At 41.8% G+C, this 18,354-nt stretch overlaps 2 protein-coding genes, 2 non-coding genes and 1 pseudogene across 5 annotated transcripts in view; 3 read left to right on the forward strand and 2 right to left on the reverse strand.

Moving 5' to 3' along the window:
• PSPH (phosphoserine phosphatase) overlaps positions 1-8,385 on the reverse strand; it is a 67,184-nt gene extending 58,799 nt beyond the window's left edge. Inside the window, exon 1 of the mRNA XM_008249662.5 lies at positions 8,253-8,385. The gene's annotated coding sequence lies outside the window, so the exon portion shown is untranslated. The remainder of the gene's footprint in view (positions 1-8,252) is intronic.
• On the reverse strand, positions 767-8,371 carry LOC100346502 (ras-specific guanine nucleotide-releasing factor RalGPS2 pseudogene; annotated as a pseudogene). The gene is made up of 2 exons (XR_016226125.1): positions 8,253-8,371; positions 767-5,488 (listed from the first exon to the last, which is right to left on the reverse strand). The product of XR_016226125.1 is annotated as a ras-specific guanine nucleotide-releasing factor RalGPS2 pseudogene (transcript).
• On the forward strand, positions 7,959-18,214 carry CCT6A (chaperonin containing TCP1 subunit 6A). The gene is given in 14 exon segments (NM_001082039.1): positions 7,959-8,095; positions 8,504-8,567; positions 10,510-10,644; positions 11,724-11,897; positions 12,486-12,589; positions 13,733-13,843; positions 14,094-14,253; positions 14,341-14,423; positions 15,313-15,409; positions 15,701-15,848; positions 16,253-16,386; positions 17,017-17,119; positions 17,819-17,891; positions 18,142-18,214. Coding segments are annotated over 14 exon segments (1,596 nt in total).
• Positions 11,456-11,589, forward strand: LOC127488212 (small nucleolar RNA SNORA22). The gene has a single exon (XR_007915756.1). It is a non-coding gene; the product is annotated as a small nucleolar RNA SNORA22 (small nucleolar RNA).
• LOC127488211 (small nucleolar RNA SNORA15) lies at positions 15,892-16,026 on the forward strand. The gene has a single exon (XR_007915755.1). It is a non-coding gene; the product is annotated as a small nucleolar RNA SNORA15 (small nucleolar RNA).
• Positions 18,215-18,354: the final 140 nt, after the last annotated feature.

Raw genomic sequence — 18,354 nt, forward strand, 5'->3', positions numbered from 1 at the left:
CCAAACAAACCCCAATGACTCACATTATGAACATGTCTAACTCCTACGTTCTCTTGTGAGAGAACAAGTAAGGCTGCCGATTGCTGGAGGCGGGCTGCTGGTGTCACCCCTACTGAATTCTTTTCACCACAGTTCAGAACCAGCTCCTGATGTGATCCATAAGAAATAGGTTTCTGTTTTAAGTGTATCTAAAAAAAGGTGATTCGCCCCCTCCAAAATTAGTACAAAGTTAAAAGAAATGCAAATTCACTATGATCTACTCCAAGCACAGCACTGCCAGAAGATTCACATACACTATTTGCACTATTTGGTGTTTCATGTTGGTTTTCCTTAAGATTTATTTTATTTATTTGAAAGACAGAGTTACAGAGAGAGGTAAAGACAGAGAGAAAGGTCTTTCATCCACTGGTTCACTCCTCAGTTGGCTACAATAGCCGGAGCTGTGCCAATCCGAAGCCAGGAGCCAGGAGCTTCTTCCTGGTCTCCCATGCAGGTGCAGTGGCCCAAGGACCATCTTCTACTGCTATCCCAGACCACAGCAGAGAGCTGGATCAGAACAGGAGCAGCCAGGACTTGAACTGGCACACATACAGGATGCTGGCCCTTCAGGCCAGGGCCTTAACCTGCTATACCACAGCGCCAGCCCCTCCTTTCATTCTTTTAAGGCAGTGGTTTCCATAGGTCAGTTCAGAGATAAGAAGCATGGTTCATGGCAGTTTATTCTGTAACTCCAGTTTGTTCTCTGGGAATATCTCACTTCATTCCCTGAATTTAGTGCTTTTTTGGTTCAGAACTTCACAGGCTGGGTTGAGCCCGGAGCTCTCCCTGCCACAGGATGGTACACAGCTGGCGCTCACTCATCAGGTCCCGGCTCTCACAGAGGAGCCCAAGGCACCTCTCTTCTTTCTCAGGCTTCTACTCAAAAGTCATCAAGTTTGTAGGAACCTGTTGTTACTTTGGCAGGCTGCACTCAGATGCCTAAACCACAGCATCACATTCATCCTATTGCCAGCTTGAAACTTGTATGAATTTGCTTTCTTGGAGTCCGTGAGCAAGAAGAGGTCCAGGTGCTGCGGGTCGTCAGCCTTCATCACCATCCAGCCGACCACAGACACATTCTTATTTGACGTTGACTTGAAATGTTTTCTTTCTGTAGCCTTTAGAGATTTGGCAGCATAGTAAAAGAGTTGTGTCCCACACAAAGCTGCCCAGTATTTTGTCCAAGCTGCTACAGTAGGTTTTTTGCTTTCTCTTAACAAAGTTTTTCTCCTGAGAACACCTTGAATAGTAACTGCGCCTGGATATACATGCACTGCCAAATCTTCTGATTCTGCAGAACTTTCAAAAGCAAGCCATGAGGTCTCTTCACTTAGTTCAGAACCATCATTGCTACCTTTTGATATTCCACTAGAAAGAGTAGAACTTTCAACTTGGCCTTGAGATGGTGCATGGGATTTCATGATGCTATCATCTAACAGATGTCTTGGCCCTGCATTTGGGAATGTTGCACTCTTAAACTCTGCTGTGTTCATTTTATGAATGAAATTATAATCCAAGCTATGGCACTTCCTATGTCCACATGGAATCAGATTCCATGGGGATGGGGGTGTCTGTGGTGGCAAGGCTCCTTCAGTGGCCACACTCTTCCTCCCACTCTGTGGTGATGCCCCCACTTCAGGACCTACTAAATCTTCCCTGGAGGCAGCAGAACGTGGTGTGCTTGTCCCTGGTTCTATCTTTAATGAAAGCTTGTAATTATTATCTTCCACAAACTTTTGCAGTTTTATATACTGAACAGAGTTCAGATGTTTTTTAACATGAGGCAACAAGGGAATATCATATTCACAGGACTGCTGTAAATCAGAAATTATCCTAAGAATGTTATTCATTAAATTTGATCTTTGCTCGATTTCTAGAATGCTGCCAGTTGATGGGTACGCTGAATCAATGTATGTTAAATCTGACAGATAGATGCCTAAATAGGGTGTCATCTTTAAGCTACTTACATAGTCTCAGAGTCTTTTGCAGTTATCCTCTTTACTCACCACATACTCTAATTTTTCAAAGGTAGTTTTGTCTTTTTTACTTAGTAATGCCCATGTCTTAGTCAACCTGAAAATTGGGGCGCTCTGTAAGCCAGAAACCATTGCCATAAGTGCATGAAGGTTATTCAGCTCATACAGTTTCTTAGCAGTTTTCATATAGTGACTCAAAACTTCTGCTCTAATTTTTAATGTCTGAGCATGAAGAATCTCTCTAACAACCCAAAAGTTCACATGATTAAATCTTCTTGTGAAAGCAACAGCATTTGGCACAGAACTGTATTTTTCTTTTTTATTCCATCCACAACTTGAAAGCTCATCTGGTTGAATAGCTTTAAATACTGGAACATCCATTAGTGTTATCTGACCCACATACTCTTCTGGTGTAACCTTAAGAACATCAAGTACCATAGCATCAAAGCTTTTCTTCAATTCGGAACCTTTGTCACTTAATGATTCAGAGCTTCTACTGTTCTCGGAAGCCGTGGCTGCAAGGCTGACGCTGCTTGCCTGCCCATTCATGAGGGCCATGCTTCCCTCGTCAGTCCCTGGCCCTGTGGCAACAGCAACACACAGTGGACTGCTTCATGTCCAGGGCCACAGATGCATCACAGCTGGGCCACTGGGCTGTCGCCTCAGAGGATGGGAAGATGACGCCGGCTTCATACACTGCTGCCACTGCAGCCACCCAGGGCAGTGCTCACTGAGCCGAGGACTCGGCGTCTCTCCTACATCCTTATTTTTTTTTTACCACACGTGTGATTTAATCTATTAAAATTTTGACAATAAAAAAAATTTTTAAATCACCTAAAATTCCACCACCACCAAGGGGCCTGTACTGTGTCATAGTCTAGGCTAAGCTTCCACCTGTGCCAAGAGGGAGAGACAGAAAAGTCTTCCTTCCACTGGTTCATTCTCCAAATGACTGCAACAACCTGATCCGAAGTCAGGAGTTTCTTCCAGGTCTCCCATGAGAGTCCAGGGGCCTAAGCACTTGGGCCATATTCTACTGTTTTCCCAGGCCACAGCAGAGAGCTGGACTGGAAGAGGAGCAGCCGGGACTAGAACCGGCACCCATTTAGGATGCTGGCACTGCAGGTGGAGGATTAACCTATTGTGCCACAGCGCCAGCCCCTTATTCTTAATTTTCTATCTAGTCAATAGCAATATTTTGATGTATTTCCTCTTTTTACTTAGTTGCATGATGAGTGGCTACAAAAATGAGAATACAACAAAGATGCTATTTAAATTGTTCTCTCTCCTTATCAAGAACTTATTTGTGTACTAAAACTGCTTTCACTCCCTTCCACGTGAACTTCTCAACACCCTTCTTTCTGACTTCCCTATCCTTGGACTTCTCTGGTTCATTCTCCATCTTCCCTTCTGAGTTACCTCCATCTCTAATACTTCGTGTTCTCATTGCTAATCGGCTTAAGTGCTGACTTTTTAACCTAGAAACCAGGCTGAAACAATCAGGAGAACCTACATTTCTGGATTTTTCTCTTGCAACCTTCCTCCTCTATCTTATATGGCTCCACCTCTCTGAATACTCCAGGCCCTCTGCTACCGTCTGTCTAGAAGCACTCTTATTACCCCACATCCTTGGCAACTGTATGTATCTTTCAAAATCCCATTCAAAACTCACCTCCTCCTCTAAGCTCTTCTTTGTGCTCAGATAACAGTTAACAGCTTTGTGCTCACAGCATTCCACTCATGCATTAAATATTACATATTATCCTTTATGGTCAGTCACCTGCTTATCTCTTGAACTACACCGTGTGCCTTGAGATTAAGAATCTTACTTATTTCAACACCCACTGGATAGTGGCAGCAATGGTGATGAGGGGATTGAAGGGAAGGGACAGGGACTGGAGTGAAGCTAGGAGGGAAGAGGTTCTCAAACAGGGTTTCACACCGAGGAAAGGCAGGTGGGGTGATCCAAGAACTGAGCAATTCTTAATGATCAGAGCATAAAGACAGAGAAGGGTTGTAAGCATGGAGAGGCAGGCACTGGAAGGATGCAATTGGCCTTGGAAGCACATAAAGGACATCTAGATTTTAGCCTAAGATGTTGAAGATAACTGAGGGACTATAAGCAGAGCTGTAGCATGCAGATTTGTATTTTCAGGTTGCTGTAACAGCAACATGGGGAAAAAGCAGTGTTGGTTTAGAACACTATGGCTGTTATTCAAGACATGGTTATGGCCTAGATGTGCATGGTGGGAATGGGAATTAAGAAAAGCAGATAAAGCAGATATTAGCTATATTTAAGACAAGGATAGGACCTAGGCTTTTGGCTCTCATCAATCCAATAAAGTCAGGGTTATCCTGTGTTGGTTATTTGACCTCTCTCTGGGTTTCTTTAATCACTTGTGAAACTTGTTTAATACTATCTGAACTATCAACCTCAAAGGATTTTTATTACTATCAAATGATATCACATGAAGCAGCTATGAAAATTATATAGTGGACTGCATTTTATATAGACGCAGTAAAAGTAATTAACTGACTACTTGCCATATTTGACACAATACAAAGCATGTTATACAGACAATTTCATTTAATTTTCTTCAAAATGTCACTCTTATTTTATAATTTAAAAATGAAGTAAAAAATAATTTGTCTAAGGTCACATACCAATAAACAATGCAGAACTAGAATTTAAACTGACTGTAGAATTTTAACACAATGTCCTACCTCATTAGGATTCATCTTAAAATTTTCTTCATTGAAATCCTTCTTGAATAAAATGGCTAAAAATCTGCTGCCTCCTCAACTTCTTTCATCAAGGACCAAAATGGGATTCTCCTGCAATGTAGCTTGATTTTTTTGGTATAGATTTTCCTTCCAAAAGGCATTCTAATATTATCCCTCACTATACAAATATTAGCATATAAGAAATATTGTCATTGCTCTATTCTGCATAATATAATGAAAATCAATCTAAACAACAACTTTTATTTGTTTGAAAGCATGGTAACTGAAACTAGTAGAATGTTACAATGCAAACAGAGTGCCTCTATAACAACCAGAATCATGGGGATCTTTTTGTATGCTAAAGATTTGTTTAATGTTTGGTATGTTACTGGAGATGTCTTACTAAGAACTCTAGCATTTGTTCATCTTGGATTTTTTGGTATTAATTCTATTAAAAAAAAAAAAGACATCTAAAAGAGTTGGAGAGAAAGAGAGAAACACAGAGAGATCTTCTATTTGCTGATTTACCCCCAAGATGGCCACAATGGCCAGCATTGGGCCAGGATGAGACCAGTAGCCAGGAGCTTCTTCCAGGTCTCTATGTGGGTGGCAGGGTCCCAGGTGGCAGGGCTGGTTTCCCAGGCCATTAGCAGGGAGCTGGATCAGAAGCGGAGCAGCTGGAACACGATCCAGGTGCCTGATCACAGGCAGTGCTCTACCAGCTACACCACAACAAGGGCCTCCTAATCCTGCATTAAAAAAAAAACATTGTATTAAAATACTGCTTAGATTTTTGGTGCTCCTTAAAGTTTTGCACCTCAGGATAGCAGTCTTTCCAGCTCCCCCTTTCTCTACCTGTAAAAGCAGAGCGTAAAATATTGTAAGCAATTCAGTTTACCCTTAAGTCTCTCACACACCTTTAACAATAATTATAATCAAACTTAAAGCACACCAAGTGATGTATGGAGAATTCATCATGAGTCTATTACTGTGCAGGCCCGTATCCAAATCTGTATAGACATTTTTTGTGATTCTCAAATACACAAATCCATTTTAAGGCATTATTGCATACCAAGATACTAACGGTGGCCGGCGCCGCGGCTCACTAGGCTAATCCTCCGCCTAGTGGCGCCGGCACACTGAGTTCTAGTCCCGGTCGGGGCGCCAGATTCTGTCCCGGTTGCCCCTCTTCCAGGCCAGCTCTCTGCTGTGGCCAGGGAGTGCAGTGGAGGATGGCCCAGGTGCTTGGGCCCTGCACCCCATGGGAGACCAGGAAAAGCACCTGGCTCCTGGCTCCTGCCATCGGATTAGCGCGGTGCGCTGGCCGCAGCGCGCTGGCCGCGGCGGCCATTGGAGGGTGAACCAACGGCAAAAGGAAGACCTTTCTCTCTGTCTCTCTCTCTCACTGTCCACTCTGCCTGTAAAAAAAAAAAAAAAAAAAAGATACTAACGGCAGCATGAATGGCAGAAGATGGGGGACAATGGAACTACCTGAGTAATACATCCAACAGTGAGTATTACGAAATTACCATTTGTATGGGGAGATGATTATATTCATACAGAAGTTTATAAACTCAGACAGCATCTGAGAATTCAGAAAGTATGTAAAAGAGAACTGCAGGAGCAAAGACTCATATTTCATCACACTCTCCAAAAGCCGGTCACCACTGTTCAGTTAGGTTGGAATTTAAAAAAAAATTTTTTTAAATCTAAGGTCAACAAATGTCATGCACAGATTTAGGAACATATTCTTCCCACCCTACCTTTCCTCTTCCTTTCTCTCTTAATTTTCACAATGATCTTCCAGTTTACTTTATACTCATAAAATTAACCCATACTACATAAACAGTTCAACAAATAGAAGGGAAAAAACAAACAAAAAAATCACACACACACCGCTGTGTCTCAACAGTCCAGCTAAGGGCTGTCAACAATCATCAAACCTCAAAATATCAATTTCACTTCCATACATTGTTTTGGCACTCTATTGGTTACCACAGATCAGGGAAAACGTGGTATTTGTTTTGGGGACTGGCTTATTTCACTAAGCATAATGGTTTCCAGTTGCATCCATTTTGTTGCAAAAGACAAGATTTTGGTTTTCTGGTTTTTTTGGCTAAGTAGTAAGTTCGAACTTTTAGACTCCTGCTGGTGGCCCGAGGCCTGATTCTGGCTTCCCCTTCACTCCCATCACACTACTCCTGCAGCTTTCCAAAAACACCTAGCGCTCACTTTCTGCCTTGTTTCCCACAGCTTCACCTTCGCTGGCCTTAAAACATTACAGAATTCCGGGGCAGGAGGTGGGGGAGGGGTCCTTGTCAGATTCACCTTCCTCCCCACAGCCCCAAGGACACCGTCAGAGCCGACAGTCCAGAAAAGGATGAACGGGGCCGGCGCCGCGGCTCACTAGGCTAATCCTCCGCCTAGCGGTGCTGGCACACCGGGTTCTAGTCCCGGTTGGGGCGCCGGATTCTGTCCCGGTTGCCTCTCTTCCAGGCCAGCTCTCTGCTGTGGCCAGGGAGTGCAGTGGAGGATGGCCCAAGTGCTTGGGCCCTGCACCCCATGGGAGACCAGGAAAAGCACCTGGCTCCTGCCATCGGATTAGCGCGGTGCGCCTGCCGCGCCGGCTGCGGTGGCCATTGGAGGGTGAACCAACAGCAAAAAGAAAGACCTTTCTCTCTCTCTCACTGTCCACTCTGCCTGTCAAAAAATAAAAAAAAAAGAAAAAAAGAAAAAAAAGAAAAGGATGAACGGACCAGGGGAAGGAAGCCGGCAGCTAACCAGGCGTGCAGGGCAGGCGGGAAGTCCACTCTACGCCCTGCGGCCAGAGACCTCCGGTAAAAGCCGCACCTCCTCCGGTCACGCACAGGAGCCACACGCCGGCCACCAGACAACTACGTTCCCCACCCTCGGGAGCTCAAAAATGGCCCACGCCAGGCGGAGCACAGATTGCTGGGAAATAGGCCCCTCCCCTGCGTCACAGGGCGGCGCACGGGCGCGAGGGGCGGGACAGCAAGCAGAACGTGCGGCTGCGGCCCAATGAGCGGGCGCCTTCCGACACGCGGCCCAATGGCGGCGGCGCGCGGGCACGCTGGGGGCGGGCCAGGCGCTCCCGACTCTTCCAGAAGGCCCGGATAGCGCTTCCCGGCCACGCTGAGGCGGCTCTGGTCGCTGTAGTCGCCAGCTTGCTTTCTTTTTTTGTCCGCTGCTGGGTCAGCCATGGCGGCCGTGAAGACCCTGAATCCCAAGGCCGAGGTGGCCAGAGCCCAGGCGGCGTTGGCGGTCAATATCAGCGCGGCACGGGGACTGCAGGACGTGCTGAGGACCAACTTGGGGCCTAAGGGCACCATGAAGATGTAAGGCGGGGCTGGCGGGGGCCGGGTGGGCCCTGTGTGGCTCGCGCCGCCGCGGGGCTGGCGAACCGGGGGGCGCCGACTGGAGTCCTCCGCCTCCAGGCCTGTTCTCGCCCCTGCGGCCCCTCTCCGCGGCGTTTTCATGGCGAAGTTCCCTTACCTTGGCCGTTTGCTTTGGTGTCGATGCGATCGCTCTGGGGAACAAAGCTGCCCGCGTGCGCGGCGTCCGGGTTTTGCAGCCGCACGGAGGCGTCTCTAGAGGGGTGGGCTGGGCACTGCATCCCTCTTCTCCGAGCTCTGATCCACTCCCTTAGGTTCTGGGAAAAGCCCTTTTTTCTTAAATGGGAGTCTTAGCCGAGTTTCCATCGAAAGCGTCGCACGCTGACTGACTGATTTCTGCCCACTGGACAGGCTTGTTTCCGGCGCTGGCGATATCAAGCTCACCAAAGACGGCAACGTGCTGCTGCATGAAATGGTGAGGCTGCTGTGCTGCAGGAGATCTTGCTTAGCCGTGGCTTCACTTGTATGAAGAGCTCTGATGTGTGTCCTTAGGGTGGGAGAAAATTATTTCCTTGGAGTAACAGGTGGGGAGCAGAACAAGGATGGGATCCCTCGTAGTAGTATTGGCAGGAGTAGAGTAGCAGCCCCGGAGTCTGACAAACCTCCATTTAAATTCCTGTTACGCTGCCGCAGACCGTCTGGGTTAAAGGATTGCAGTTGGTGTGAAGTTAATTGTAATATCTGAAAAATTAACGGCGATCGGCACAGTCAGATGGGTAGAATGCCATACGGTGGTTATGATTTTTTTTTTAAACAGCAATTCCTCTATTGCATCTACTCACCTTCAACTGCAAGGGAGATAAAGCTGCCTCTTTGATAGTTTTTTTTTTTTAACCCCAAGAATCAAGAAAGAGATGATTAAGGAAAAGCATCTGTTTCACTGATGGCTAAATTTCCAAAACCTAGCAGGTCAAGAAAAAGAAATGAGTTCTCTCTGAATTAATTCAGAATAAAATTCAAAGTTTTAATAGCATATGTATAACTAGCTTCTGCAAGGATTAGTGTAAAAGATGTAAGAGTTGTTCATTTTGGGTGACTTAAATGGCCAGTGCTAGCAGCAGAGATCAATTGGACTGTCCTTTAAACCTGATGTCAGAAAAGCTGTATCTGATTTTTAATTTGCAGTTTACAAATGATTACAGAGTGGATAAATGAGGGCACCACCTGTCAAGTCCTTCCTTGTAAGCCCTCCTCCCTCTCTACAAGTCATTTTCCAGCTCTTTTTCTTTTCTTTTCTTTCTTTTTCTTTTTTTCTTTTTTTTTTTTTTTTGGAAAATTACAGATCTATGGAAAAGATAATTCCAACAGTCTGGTTCCCTTTATCTAGATTAGTCAGTTATTTATATTGTGCTCCATTTCTTTCCTGTTTTTCCTCCAAATCATTTGAAGGCAAATTAGAGACATGCCATTTCACCAAAATACTTGTCTTTCACATAATCAAAATAACATCATACCTACTAACATTGATACAGTGTTCTATACAAACCATGTTTTTCACAGTTGTCCCTAGATGTCCTTTATAGCTGTTTGCTGTTTTTCCAGGTCCAGTGTAAATATCTGTTCATCATCTGACGTATGCTTATTGATAAGACACTGAGAAGTATACAGGTTCACCCATGTAGTATTCTTGCCAGAGATATTTAATGTCAGCATACTTTGATAATGTGAAGTGTGTAAGATGACTGGCCGAGAGTCTTAAAAATTGTCAGTGTTCGAAAAGACCAGGGAACTGTTCTGAAGTAAACAGAGACAAAAAGCGCAAGAGTTTTGATTGGATCCTTTGTCATAAGAATTTATGGAGTAACTGCGGAGGGTCTTTGAGAAAACTTTTTTTAAGATTATTTATTTGAAAGAGTTACAAGAGAGAGGAGAGGCAGGCTAATTGTGACTTTTTAATCAAAGTAATATTTAGTCAGATACTTGGGCAATTTGTTCAAATACATGGTGTGTGTTTTTTTTTTTTTTTTTTTTTTTTTTTTTGGACAGGCAGAGTGGACAGAGAGACAGAGAGAAAGGTCTTCGTTTACTGTTGGTTCACCCTCCAATGGCCGCTGTGGCTGTTGCACTGTGCTGATCTGAAGAGCCAGGTGCTTCCTCCTGGTCTCATGCGGGTGCAGGGCCCAAGGACTTGGGCCATCCTCCACTGCACTCCCAGGCCATAGCAGAGAGCTGGACTGGAAGAGGAGCGACCGGGACTAGAACCCGGTGTGCTGGCGCTGCAGGTGGAGGATTAGCCTAGTGAGCCTCAGCGCCAGCCAGATACATGGTGCTTTAAAGAAGCTCTTCACAAATTCTGTGTAAGATACATTTGATCTGCTTTAAGTCACTCAACTAATTTTTTCTTTTTCTATGTTCAGCAAATTCAACACCCAACTGCCTCCTTAATAGCAAAAGTAGCAACAGCCCAGGATGACATAACTGGCGATGGTACTACTTCAAATGTCCTTATCATTGGAGAGTTACTGAAGCAGGCGGATCTCTACATTTCTGAGGTATGCAGGATTTCTCTTGTTTCTATGATACTTTTTATGTATAGGAGATACTTGATATTTTTACAAATTGATGTTTTGCAGCTAAAGCCATAGCGTAGAATGTAAATATTTTTAAAAATCAAGTTACATTTTTCATATATGGTTTATATGTGTCTATAATAGCAATTGAGAGATAACGATGTTCAGGACTAGATATATTTGTTAAAAAAAATTCAAAAGCTAACGTTTAGATAAGGATTCCACAACTTTTTATAAACCTCAGCATTAATCCACTGTTAGAATTTCTTAGAATTTCTTTGGGGCTGGCATCGTGGTTAAGCCTCTGCCTACAATGCCAGCATCCCAAATGGGTGCTGGTTACTGCCCTGGCTGCTCCACTTCTTTTTTTTTTTTTTTTTTTTTTTTTTTGACAGGCAGAGTGGACAGTGAGAGAGAGACAGAGAGAAAGGTCTTCCTTTGCCGTTGGTTCACCCTCCAATGGCCGTGCTCCACTTCTAATTTAGCTCCCTGCTAGTGTGCCTCAGGAAGCAGTGGAAGATGGCTCAACTGCTTGGGTCCCTCCCCTAATGTGGAAGACGCAGAAGGAGCTCTCGGTTCCTGGCTTTGGCCTAATCCAGCGGAGCCGTTGCAGCCATTTGGAGAGTGAACAGGAGGTGGAAGACCTCTCTTCTGTGTCCCTCCTCTGCAAGAAAGCATACTTTTAACTCTCCATTTATTTTATTAATAAATGATGTGAATTGATTTCAGGTTAACTGTGGAAGAGATAAAATGTTCCTAATATTAGGCTGCAGATTGTATCAGTACTGGTGGCTTGCACAGTGAACACCCAAGTGTGCTTGATAGTTCCCTTGGCTTTAACTCTGTGCTACAGCAATGTCTGTTCTTTTCCTCTGCATTGAAAGGAGTTTTTATCCTTTCAAATGTATTCAGAAAGTCAGCACATTATTTTATCTTCATTGCATTAAAAGATGAATAGTTCAGAATATCTCTTTAAAAATTATCTACCCTTTATCTGAGTTACAGTTGCATCTAATTGAAGATGTGTTAGTGGTGGGTTTATTGTTGTGTATTTATTGTAGGGTCTTCATCCCAGAATAATTACTGAAGGGTTTGAAGCTGCAAAGGAAAAAGCCCTTCAGGTTTTGGAACAAATCAAAGTTAGCAGAGAGATGGACAGGGAAACACTTATAGATGTGGCCAGGACCTCTCTGCGTACTAAAGTTCATGCTGAACTTGCAGATGTCTTAACAGAGGTATGTATAGATTTGTGTCTGGTACGACTACACGTGGGGGAAACCCCCAATAGTGGAAACCTAGTATACCTAGCAATTCCAATTTTAAGATGCTGTCTGAAGTCTTCACAGTGTCATTTTCTGAAAGAAGTAGGTCCATTTTGTACCCGTGATACCTAATCTAGAAAAGTAATGCGGTGAGAAGGTTCCAGTAACTGCTTGATTGGCGCTTTTAATCCAAGTGATCAAGTCGTAGTAATGAGCATTTCCTTATTAAATATTTACCATTTCTTTGTGTTAGGAGCAAATTCCTTTTCTTCAAGTTCCTTATTAAATACAGGCTGTTGTAAATAATAATAGTACATAATAGAACAAGAGGAATGCCAAATATTATTTAATTTAGATAATTTCAAATTAAGATGTCAGAAAAGTAAATTATTTAGCACTTTACATACAAGTATATAATATACCCTGTATATTATATAAAATCTGTGTTAAGAGACCTCAGTTCACAGATTTTACAGTGAAAAACTATAAACTTCTCTGAATAACAAGCAAGTATTTTAGCTCTGCAAGTTAAATTTTTTAATGGTTATATTCATATTGCAGGCTGTAGTGGACTCCATTTTGGCCATTAAAAAACAAGATGAACCTATTGACCTCTTCATGGTTGAGATCATGGAGATGAAACATAAATCTGAAACTGATACAAGGTATGTGGTAGACTGCTGTGAAATAGGTGGTAATAGGGTGTTTGGAGATATACATACTTTTAGAAGTTTTATGTTTAGAAGTTTCATGTTTGGATCAATACATGTTTATTCAAAGGTGTAAGTTTGGTACATTTCTAAGGTAAGTACTATAGTTACTTTCAGTAGTGTATTCTCTTGTAATGAGGGGAATGATATGCTGTATTTAAGGTCAGGTGCTTCTGAAAGAAGAACTAGCAGAGATTGCTGAGGTCACAAAGCATCATGGGAGGAACCATGGTACAGTGGGTTAAGCTGCTGCCTATAACAGTGGTGTCCTTTATGAGTGCAATTCAAGTCCTGGCTGCTCCACTTCTATCCAGTTCCCTACTAATGTACTTGGGAAAACAGCAGAAAATGGCTCTAGTGCTTGGGTGCGGGCACATGTGTGGGAGATCAGGTTGGAGGTCTGGGCTCCTGGCTTTGGCCTGGCTAAGTGCTAGCCATTGAAGCCATTTGGGGAGTGAAGCAGTCTCTTAATCTCCGATTTTATCTTTTAAATAACTAAAATCTTTTTAAAAAATGGCATTATGATTATTTTACTTGAAAGGCAGAGAGTGAGACAGAAAAAGATCTGTCATCTTCTGGTTCACTCCCAAATGCCTGCAGGAGCTTGGGGCTAGAGCTGGCCAAAGCCAGGAGCCAGAGAACTCAAATCCTAAGGGTCCTCCATCGCCTTCTGCTTCCTGAAGTATGTATTATTAGCAGGAAGCTACAATCAGGATTGGAACTGGGACTGAACTAGGTGCTCTGATAAGGGATATGGGTGTCCTAAGCAGCATCTTAACAGCTGTGCCAAATGCCGAGCCATGAAAACATTGTGTAGGTGATCACAACTTGATATGATAGCCCATGAGTTGAGACACATACCCTGTGGAATTTCCTGGAAGAGATGGGGTTTTTATTTGAATGGACTGTATTGAGGTAATAAGTACTGCTTTTTCAGCTGACCTAGGTTTCACCCAAAAGTCTTATTCAAATAATTCAAGAAATAAAACTGACCTGTATGAAAATTTTTAGTATGCCTTCAATTCAGTGTTTTTGTTAGCATATGTTGTGCTGCCATCTGGAAATGGCTGATTAACACTTTTTTATGTGTTTATACAGCTTAATCAGGGGACTTGTTTTGGACCATGGGGCACGGCATCCAGATATGAAGAAAAGAGTAGAAGATGCGTACATCCTCACATGCAATGTGTCATTGGAATATGAAAAAACGTGAGTTTATAGCTTCTTAAAGTGGGATACAGGAGTGGAGACACCCGGTATTTCAACAAGTCACTTTTCTAGGACTATTTCCACACTTATAAGGATAATGATAGCTCACTGTGGTTTGTGACCTCTGATAATGTCCAAGGGGCAGAGTTGAAGTTCAGTGACTTCTTTGTTAAATCTTAAGGTTAACCCAGTTTCTTATGATGCTGTCTTTCAAAAATTAAGTATTTTTCCTGTTTTTGTAACTTTTCAGGGAAGTGAATTCTGGCTTTTTTTACAAGAGTGCAGAAGAGAGAGAAAAACTAGTAAAAGCTGAAAGAAAATTCATTGAAGATAGAGTTAAAAAAATAGTAGAACTGAAAAAGAAAGTCTGTGGTGATTCAGATAAAGGATTTGTTGTTATTAATCAAAAGGTAAGAATGAAAGTTTGATTTATAAGCTAAATAGTCTATCATTTTTAAGATGGAAGATGTTAAAGCTGATTTTTCTTTCTGTTGTAGGGAATTGACCCCTTTTCCTTAGATGCTCTTGCAAAAGAAGGCATAGTAGCTCTGCGCAGGGCTAAAAGGAGAAATATGGAGAGGTACGGGGTAGCACTTTTTCTTACAGATTTTGCTTATTTTGCAAACCAACAAGGATTGTTCCTCTTTCCCTCTGCTTGTTGTATGCTTTCTTGTGATAATATAAATAATGTAAAAGTTGCTAATGTAACCATTTTTAGGTATACCATTTAATGACAGCTGGATTAGTGACAAAGCTGGGCAACCATCACCACCATCCATCTCCAGGATTTTTTCATCATCCAAACAAACTTTATCCATTAAACAGTTAACTCTCCACATCTCTGTTGCTCCAGCCCCTTATAAACAAACACCTCTGTGTCTATGACTTTGGTTGCTTCATATAAGTGTAATCTCTTTTGTCCATTTGCATCTGGCTTATTTAATAGCATAATGTTCATTTACATGTATCAGTCTCATTCCTTTGTAAGATTGAGTAATATTCCATCATAGTTATGGACCACATTTTGTTTACCCATTCATCTGTTGGTGGACATTTGGGTTTCTACTTTTTGTCTATTGTGAATAATGTTTCTGTGAACATCACTGTATACTTGTTTTATTTTGAAACTGTGACATACATTGCTTTTCTTTTGCTTGTCAAGACAGAACATCAAGAGGATCAGAGAAATAATTTCTCCCAAAGCACTCATCATAATAAAGAGCTCTTGTCCACCTTCAGATTTTATATCAGGGGTATTTGTTGACCTGGGAAGCATAGCTTAAGTAGAGGCATAGGAGAAGAGGAATTTTCAGCAGTTTGATAAAGGATGAGTTTAGGTTAAAATACATTTTAGAACGTTGGTGCTATTTTGCTATATAATTGTGAAAAATTGCTTTCTAAACATTGTTTTCTCCTTGAATGTAACTGGAAACATTGTACATCTCCCTTAAAATACTTCAATATTTCAGGCTGACTCTTGCTTGCGGTGGAGTACCTCTGAATTCTCTAGATGACCTAAATCCTGATTGTTTGGGACATGCAGGACTTGTGTATGAATATACATTGGTAAGTATTTTTTTTCTTGAAGGTAATAGTACTTTTTTTATTCGTGAGATCTTTTGTAGAAAAGTTTATTCAAACTCAGGATGAGATTTTTTTTTTTGTTGATATAGATTTTGTTGGTTTTATATGTAATAATAATTTTACTTGCTGTTTTAAGCAATTTGCTTTATTTAATTCAATGTGTTTGATGTTTCTGGTACTATTTATATGCTACATTCTCTGTGTAAGCCCGTACCTTCTGTTTACTCTTCCCACGACCATATTCTGGTTTTGAAAATAATCTCTTAAACACAGGGAGAAGAGAAGTTCACCTTTATTGAGAAATGTAACAATCCTCGCTCTGTCACATTATTGGTCAAAGGACCAAATAAGCACACACTTACTCAAATCAAAGATGCGATAAGAGATGGATTGAGGGCTGTCAAAAATGCTATTGATGATGGTAAGAACTTTGCTAATTTGAATTCTTTTTGTACCTCTGAAAGGCATGGCTGAATACTGTGTTCTTTTGTCAGTAGTTTACACAGCCAGACACCATGCAAAAGTAAAAGCTTCCCTTGGAAATCATTTTGGTATGCTGAGTTTTTCTTAGCATATCATTATTGAAAGTGAATACAAATAAACTAATAGAAATAACTCACAAGTGCTCAGTGAAGGTTTTGCTATTTGATATGTTAATTGTTTGCATTGTGGCTTTCAAATGCAGTATGGTATTTAAATTATAGTGAATTAATGAGAAAAGTAATGGCTTTTGTACATGTGTGTTCTAATTTATATTTTGTAATTTTTATGCTTTGGTTTCTTTTGTTTATAACTTGGTATTTCTCTTTTCTTCCCACCAAACAGGCTGTGTGGTTCCAGGTGCTGGTGCAGTAGAAGTGGCAATGGCAGAAGCCCTGATAAAATACAAATCCAGTGTAAAGGGCAGGGCCCAACTTGGAGTTCAAGCATTTGCTGATGCATTGCTCATTATTCCCAAGGTGTGACCACTTTGTCATTTGTCAGTTTTCTAAACTATACCAAAATGATTGAGCTAATCAAGTCTTCTAGATAATGATATCTTTATAATGGGGATTTTGTAGAAGTAAATTTGATCAGTTGTCTCTAGAATAGGGATTCCCTTATCTCGATATGTTTAGTTCTTGAGACCTGAATATCTGAAGTTTGAGGTGGCAAGAGATAACTCCTTTTTTTTTTTTTTTTCCAAGATTCTTTTATCTGTAAGAGTAGTTTCAGAGTAGTAGAGGCAGAGAGAAAAGTCTTCCACCCACTGATTATGTCCTCAGATGGCTGCGACAGCCAGAGCTGGGCTGATATGAACAAAGAATATGGAGCTTCTTCCAGGTCTCCCATGTTGGTATAGGGGCCTAAGTACTTGGACCATCTGCTGCTGCTTTCCCAGGCACACCAGCAGGGAGGTGGAGCAGCTGGGGTTCAAATTGGTGCCCACATAGGATGTGGGCTCTGCAGGCGGCAGCTCACCCGCTATGCCACAGTCTGGCCCCGAGAGATAACTCCTGAACTAGAAATCTTAAAAAGTAGTTAATGCTTGAATGTAAGCTTGCTTTTGTTTTGTTGCAAACTGATGAATCTAATTTGTTTACTTTTAGGTTCTTGCTCAGAACTCTGGCTTTGACCTCCAGGAAACATTAGTTAAAATTCGAACAGAACATTCTGAATCAGGTCAACTTGTGGGTGTGGACTTGAACACAGGTAAGGGAAGGCAGCAGTTTGTAGAAGATGAGGTGAAACCAGGAGAGCTGGAAAATGGATACAAAGGAATCTTGGAGAGTTGCTTTGCAGTTTTGATAACTACTGTTGGGGAACTCTGGAGTCAAAAATGAATGACTAGATAGATAAAAGAGAGCAAGTAATGCCAGAAAAGGGACCTGTTCTTAGCCTTTGTAACACATTATATGAGTACAAAGTGGAAGGCAGATAATGCCGTATGTGTATGATCTGTTGTCTACATTATCAGTTTCATAGGAACAGTGTCTGGAATGAAGAAAATGAAACGCCCATTTTAGCCAGTTTCTATTTAAGTGCTAGTCTTAAATAAGGATAATTTGGAATGTGTCCAAAACAACTGAGATGTTCAAACATTTGGTAAATGTAACCAAAGAAGGCACTCCTTCATTGGTAGTCTTCTAAGTAGAAATTAACTACTCGTCAAAGATATCATGGACAGGAGTCATCATTTGAGTAATCAGTGATGAGCCAAATACTGTGGTTTTTTTTTTTCTCTAGCTCTAACCCCTTTTTAAAAATTTTATTTTGTAACACTCTCAGCTTTATTTTAGATTCTAGAAATAGTTTTGTTCATAAAATAGAGAAAGTGTTCCCTGTTCTTTTAGACATCCTGTATTACAGTGTACTAATGCTTGATTTTAAGAAGAGTTGGTTATCTTTCAGGGGAGCCAATGGTGGCAGCAGAAGTAGGCATTTGGGATAACTATTGTGTGAAGAAACAGCTTCTTCACTCCTGGTAAGCTTGGAAAACCAAAATTAGAATAATCTTTGGGCAGTTACCTTACTGTCTTCGCTTCGTTACCTTAGTTACCTTACTCTCTTCTCCCATAATTTGATGAGTTGAAAGCATGGGGGCTAAACCAGCCTTCTGTGTAGAATAAGGAGAAATAGAATTGGTGGTGATATGTATTGCTTTAGTTGGAAATGGTGAGTTAAATTAGGGTCCATTACATCAGAACCATGATATTTTTTTTTCTTCATTTCAGCACTGTGATTGCAACCAACATTCTCTTGGTTGATGAGATCATGCGAGCTGGAATGTCTTCTCTCAAAGGTTGAATTGCAGCTTCTCTTGTGTCTGAATTTTGAAGACTCCAGAGTGATCCTGAAAAACAGCTGTGGGATTTTTGTCCAAGTTCCAAATGATTTTCAAAAGAATTTTCTTTGCCCATTGGGGGGAGGGGAGAACAATACTGGCA

The sequence above is a fragment of the Oryctolagus cuniculus genome, chromosome 19, assembly GCF_051225735.1.
Source record: "Oryctolagus cuniculus isolate XC-2025 breed Fujian yellow rabbit chromosome 19, ASM5122573v1, whole genome shotgun sequence".
Taxonomy (NCBI): Eukaryota; Metazoa; Chordata; class Mammalia; order Lagomorpha; family Leporidae; genus Oryctolagus; species Oryctolagus cuniculus.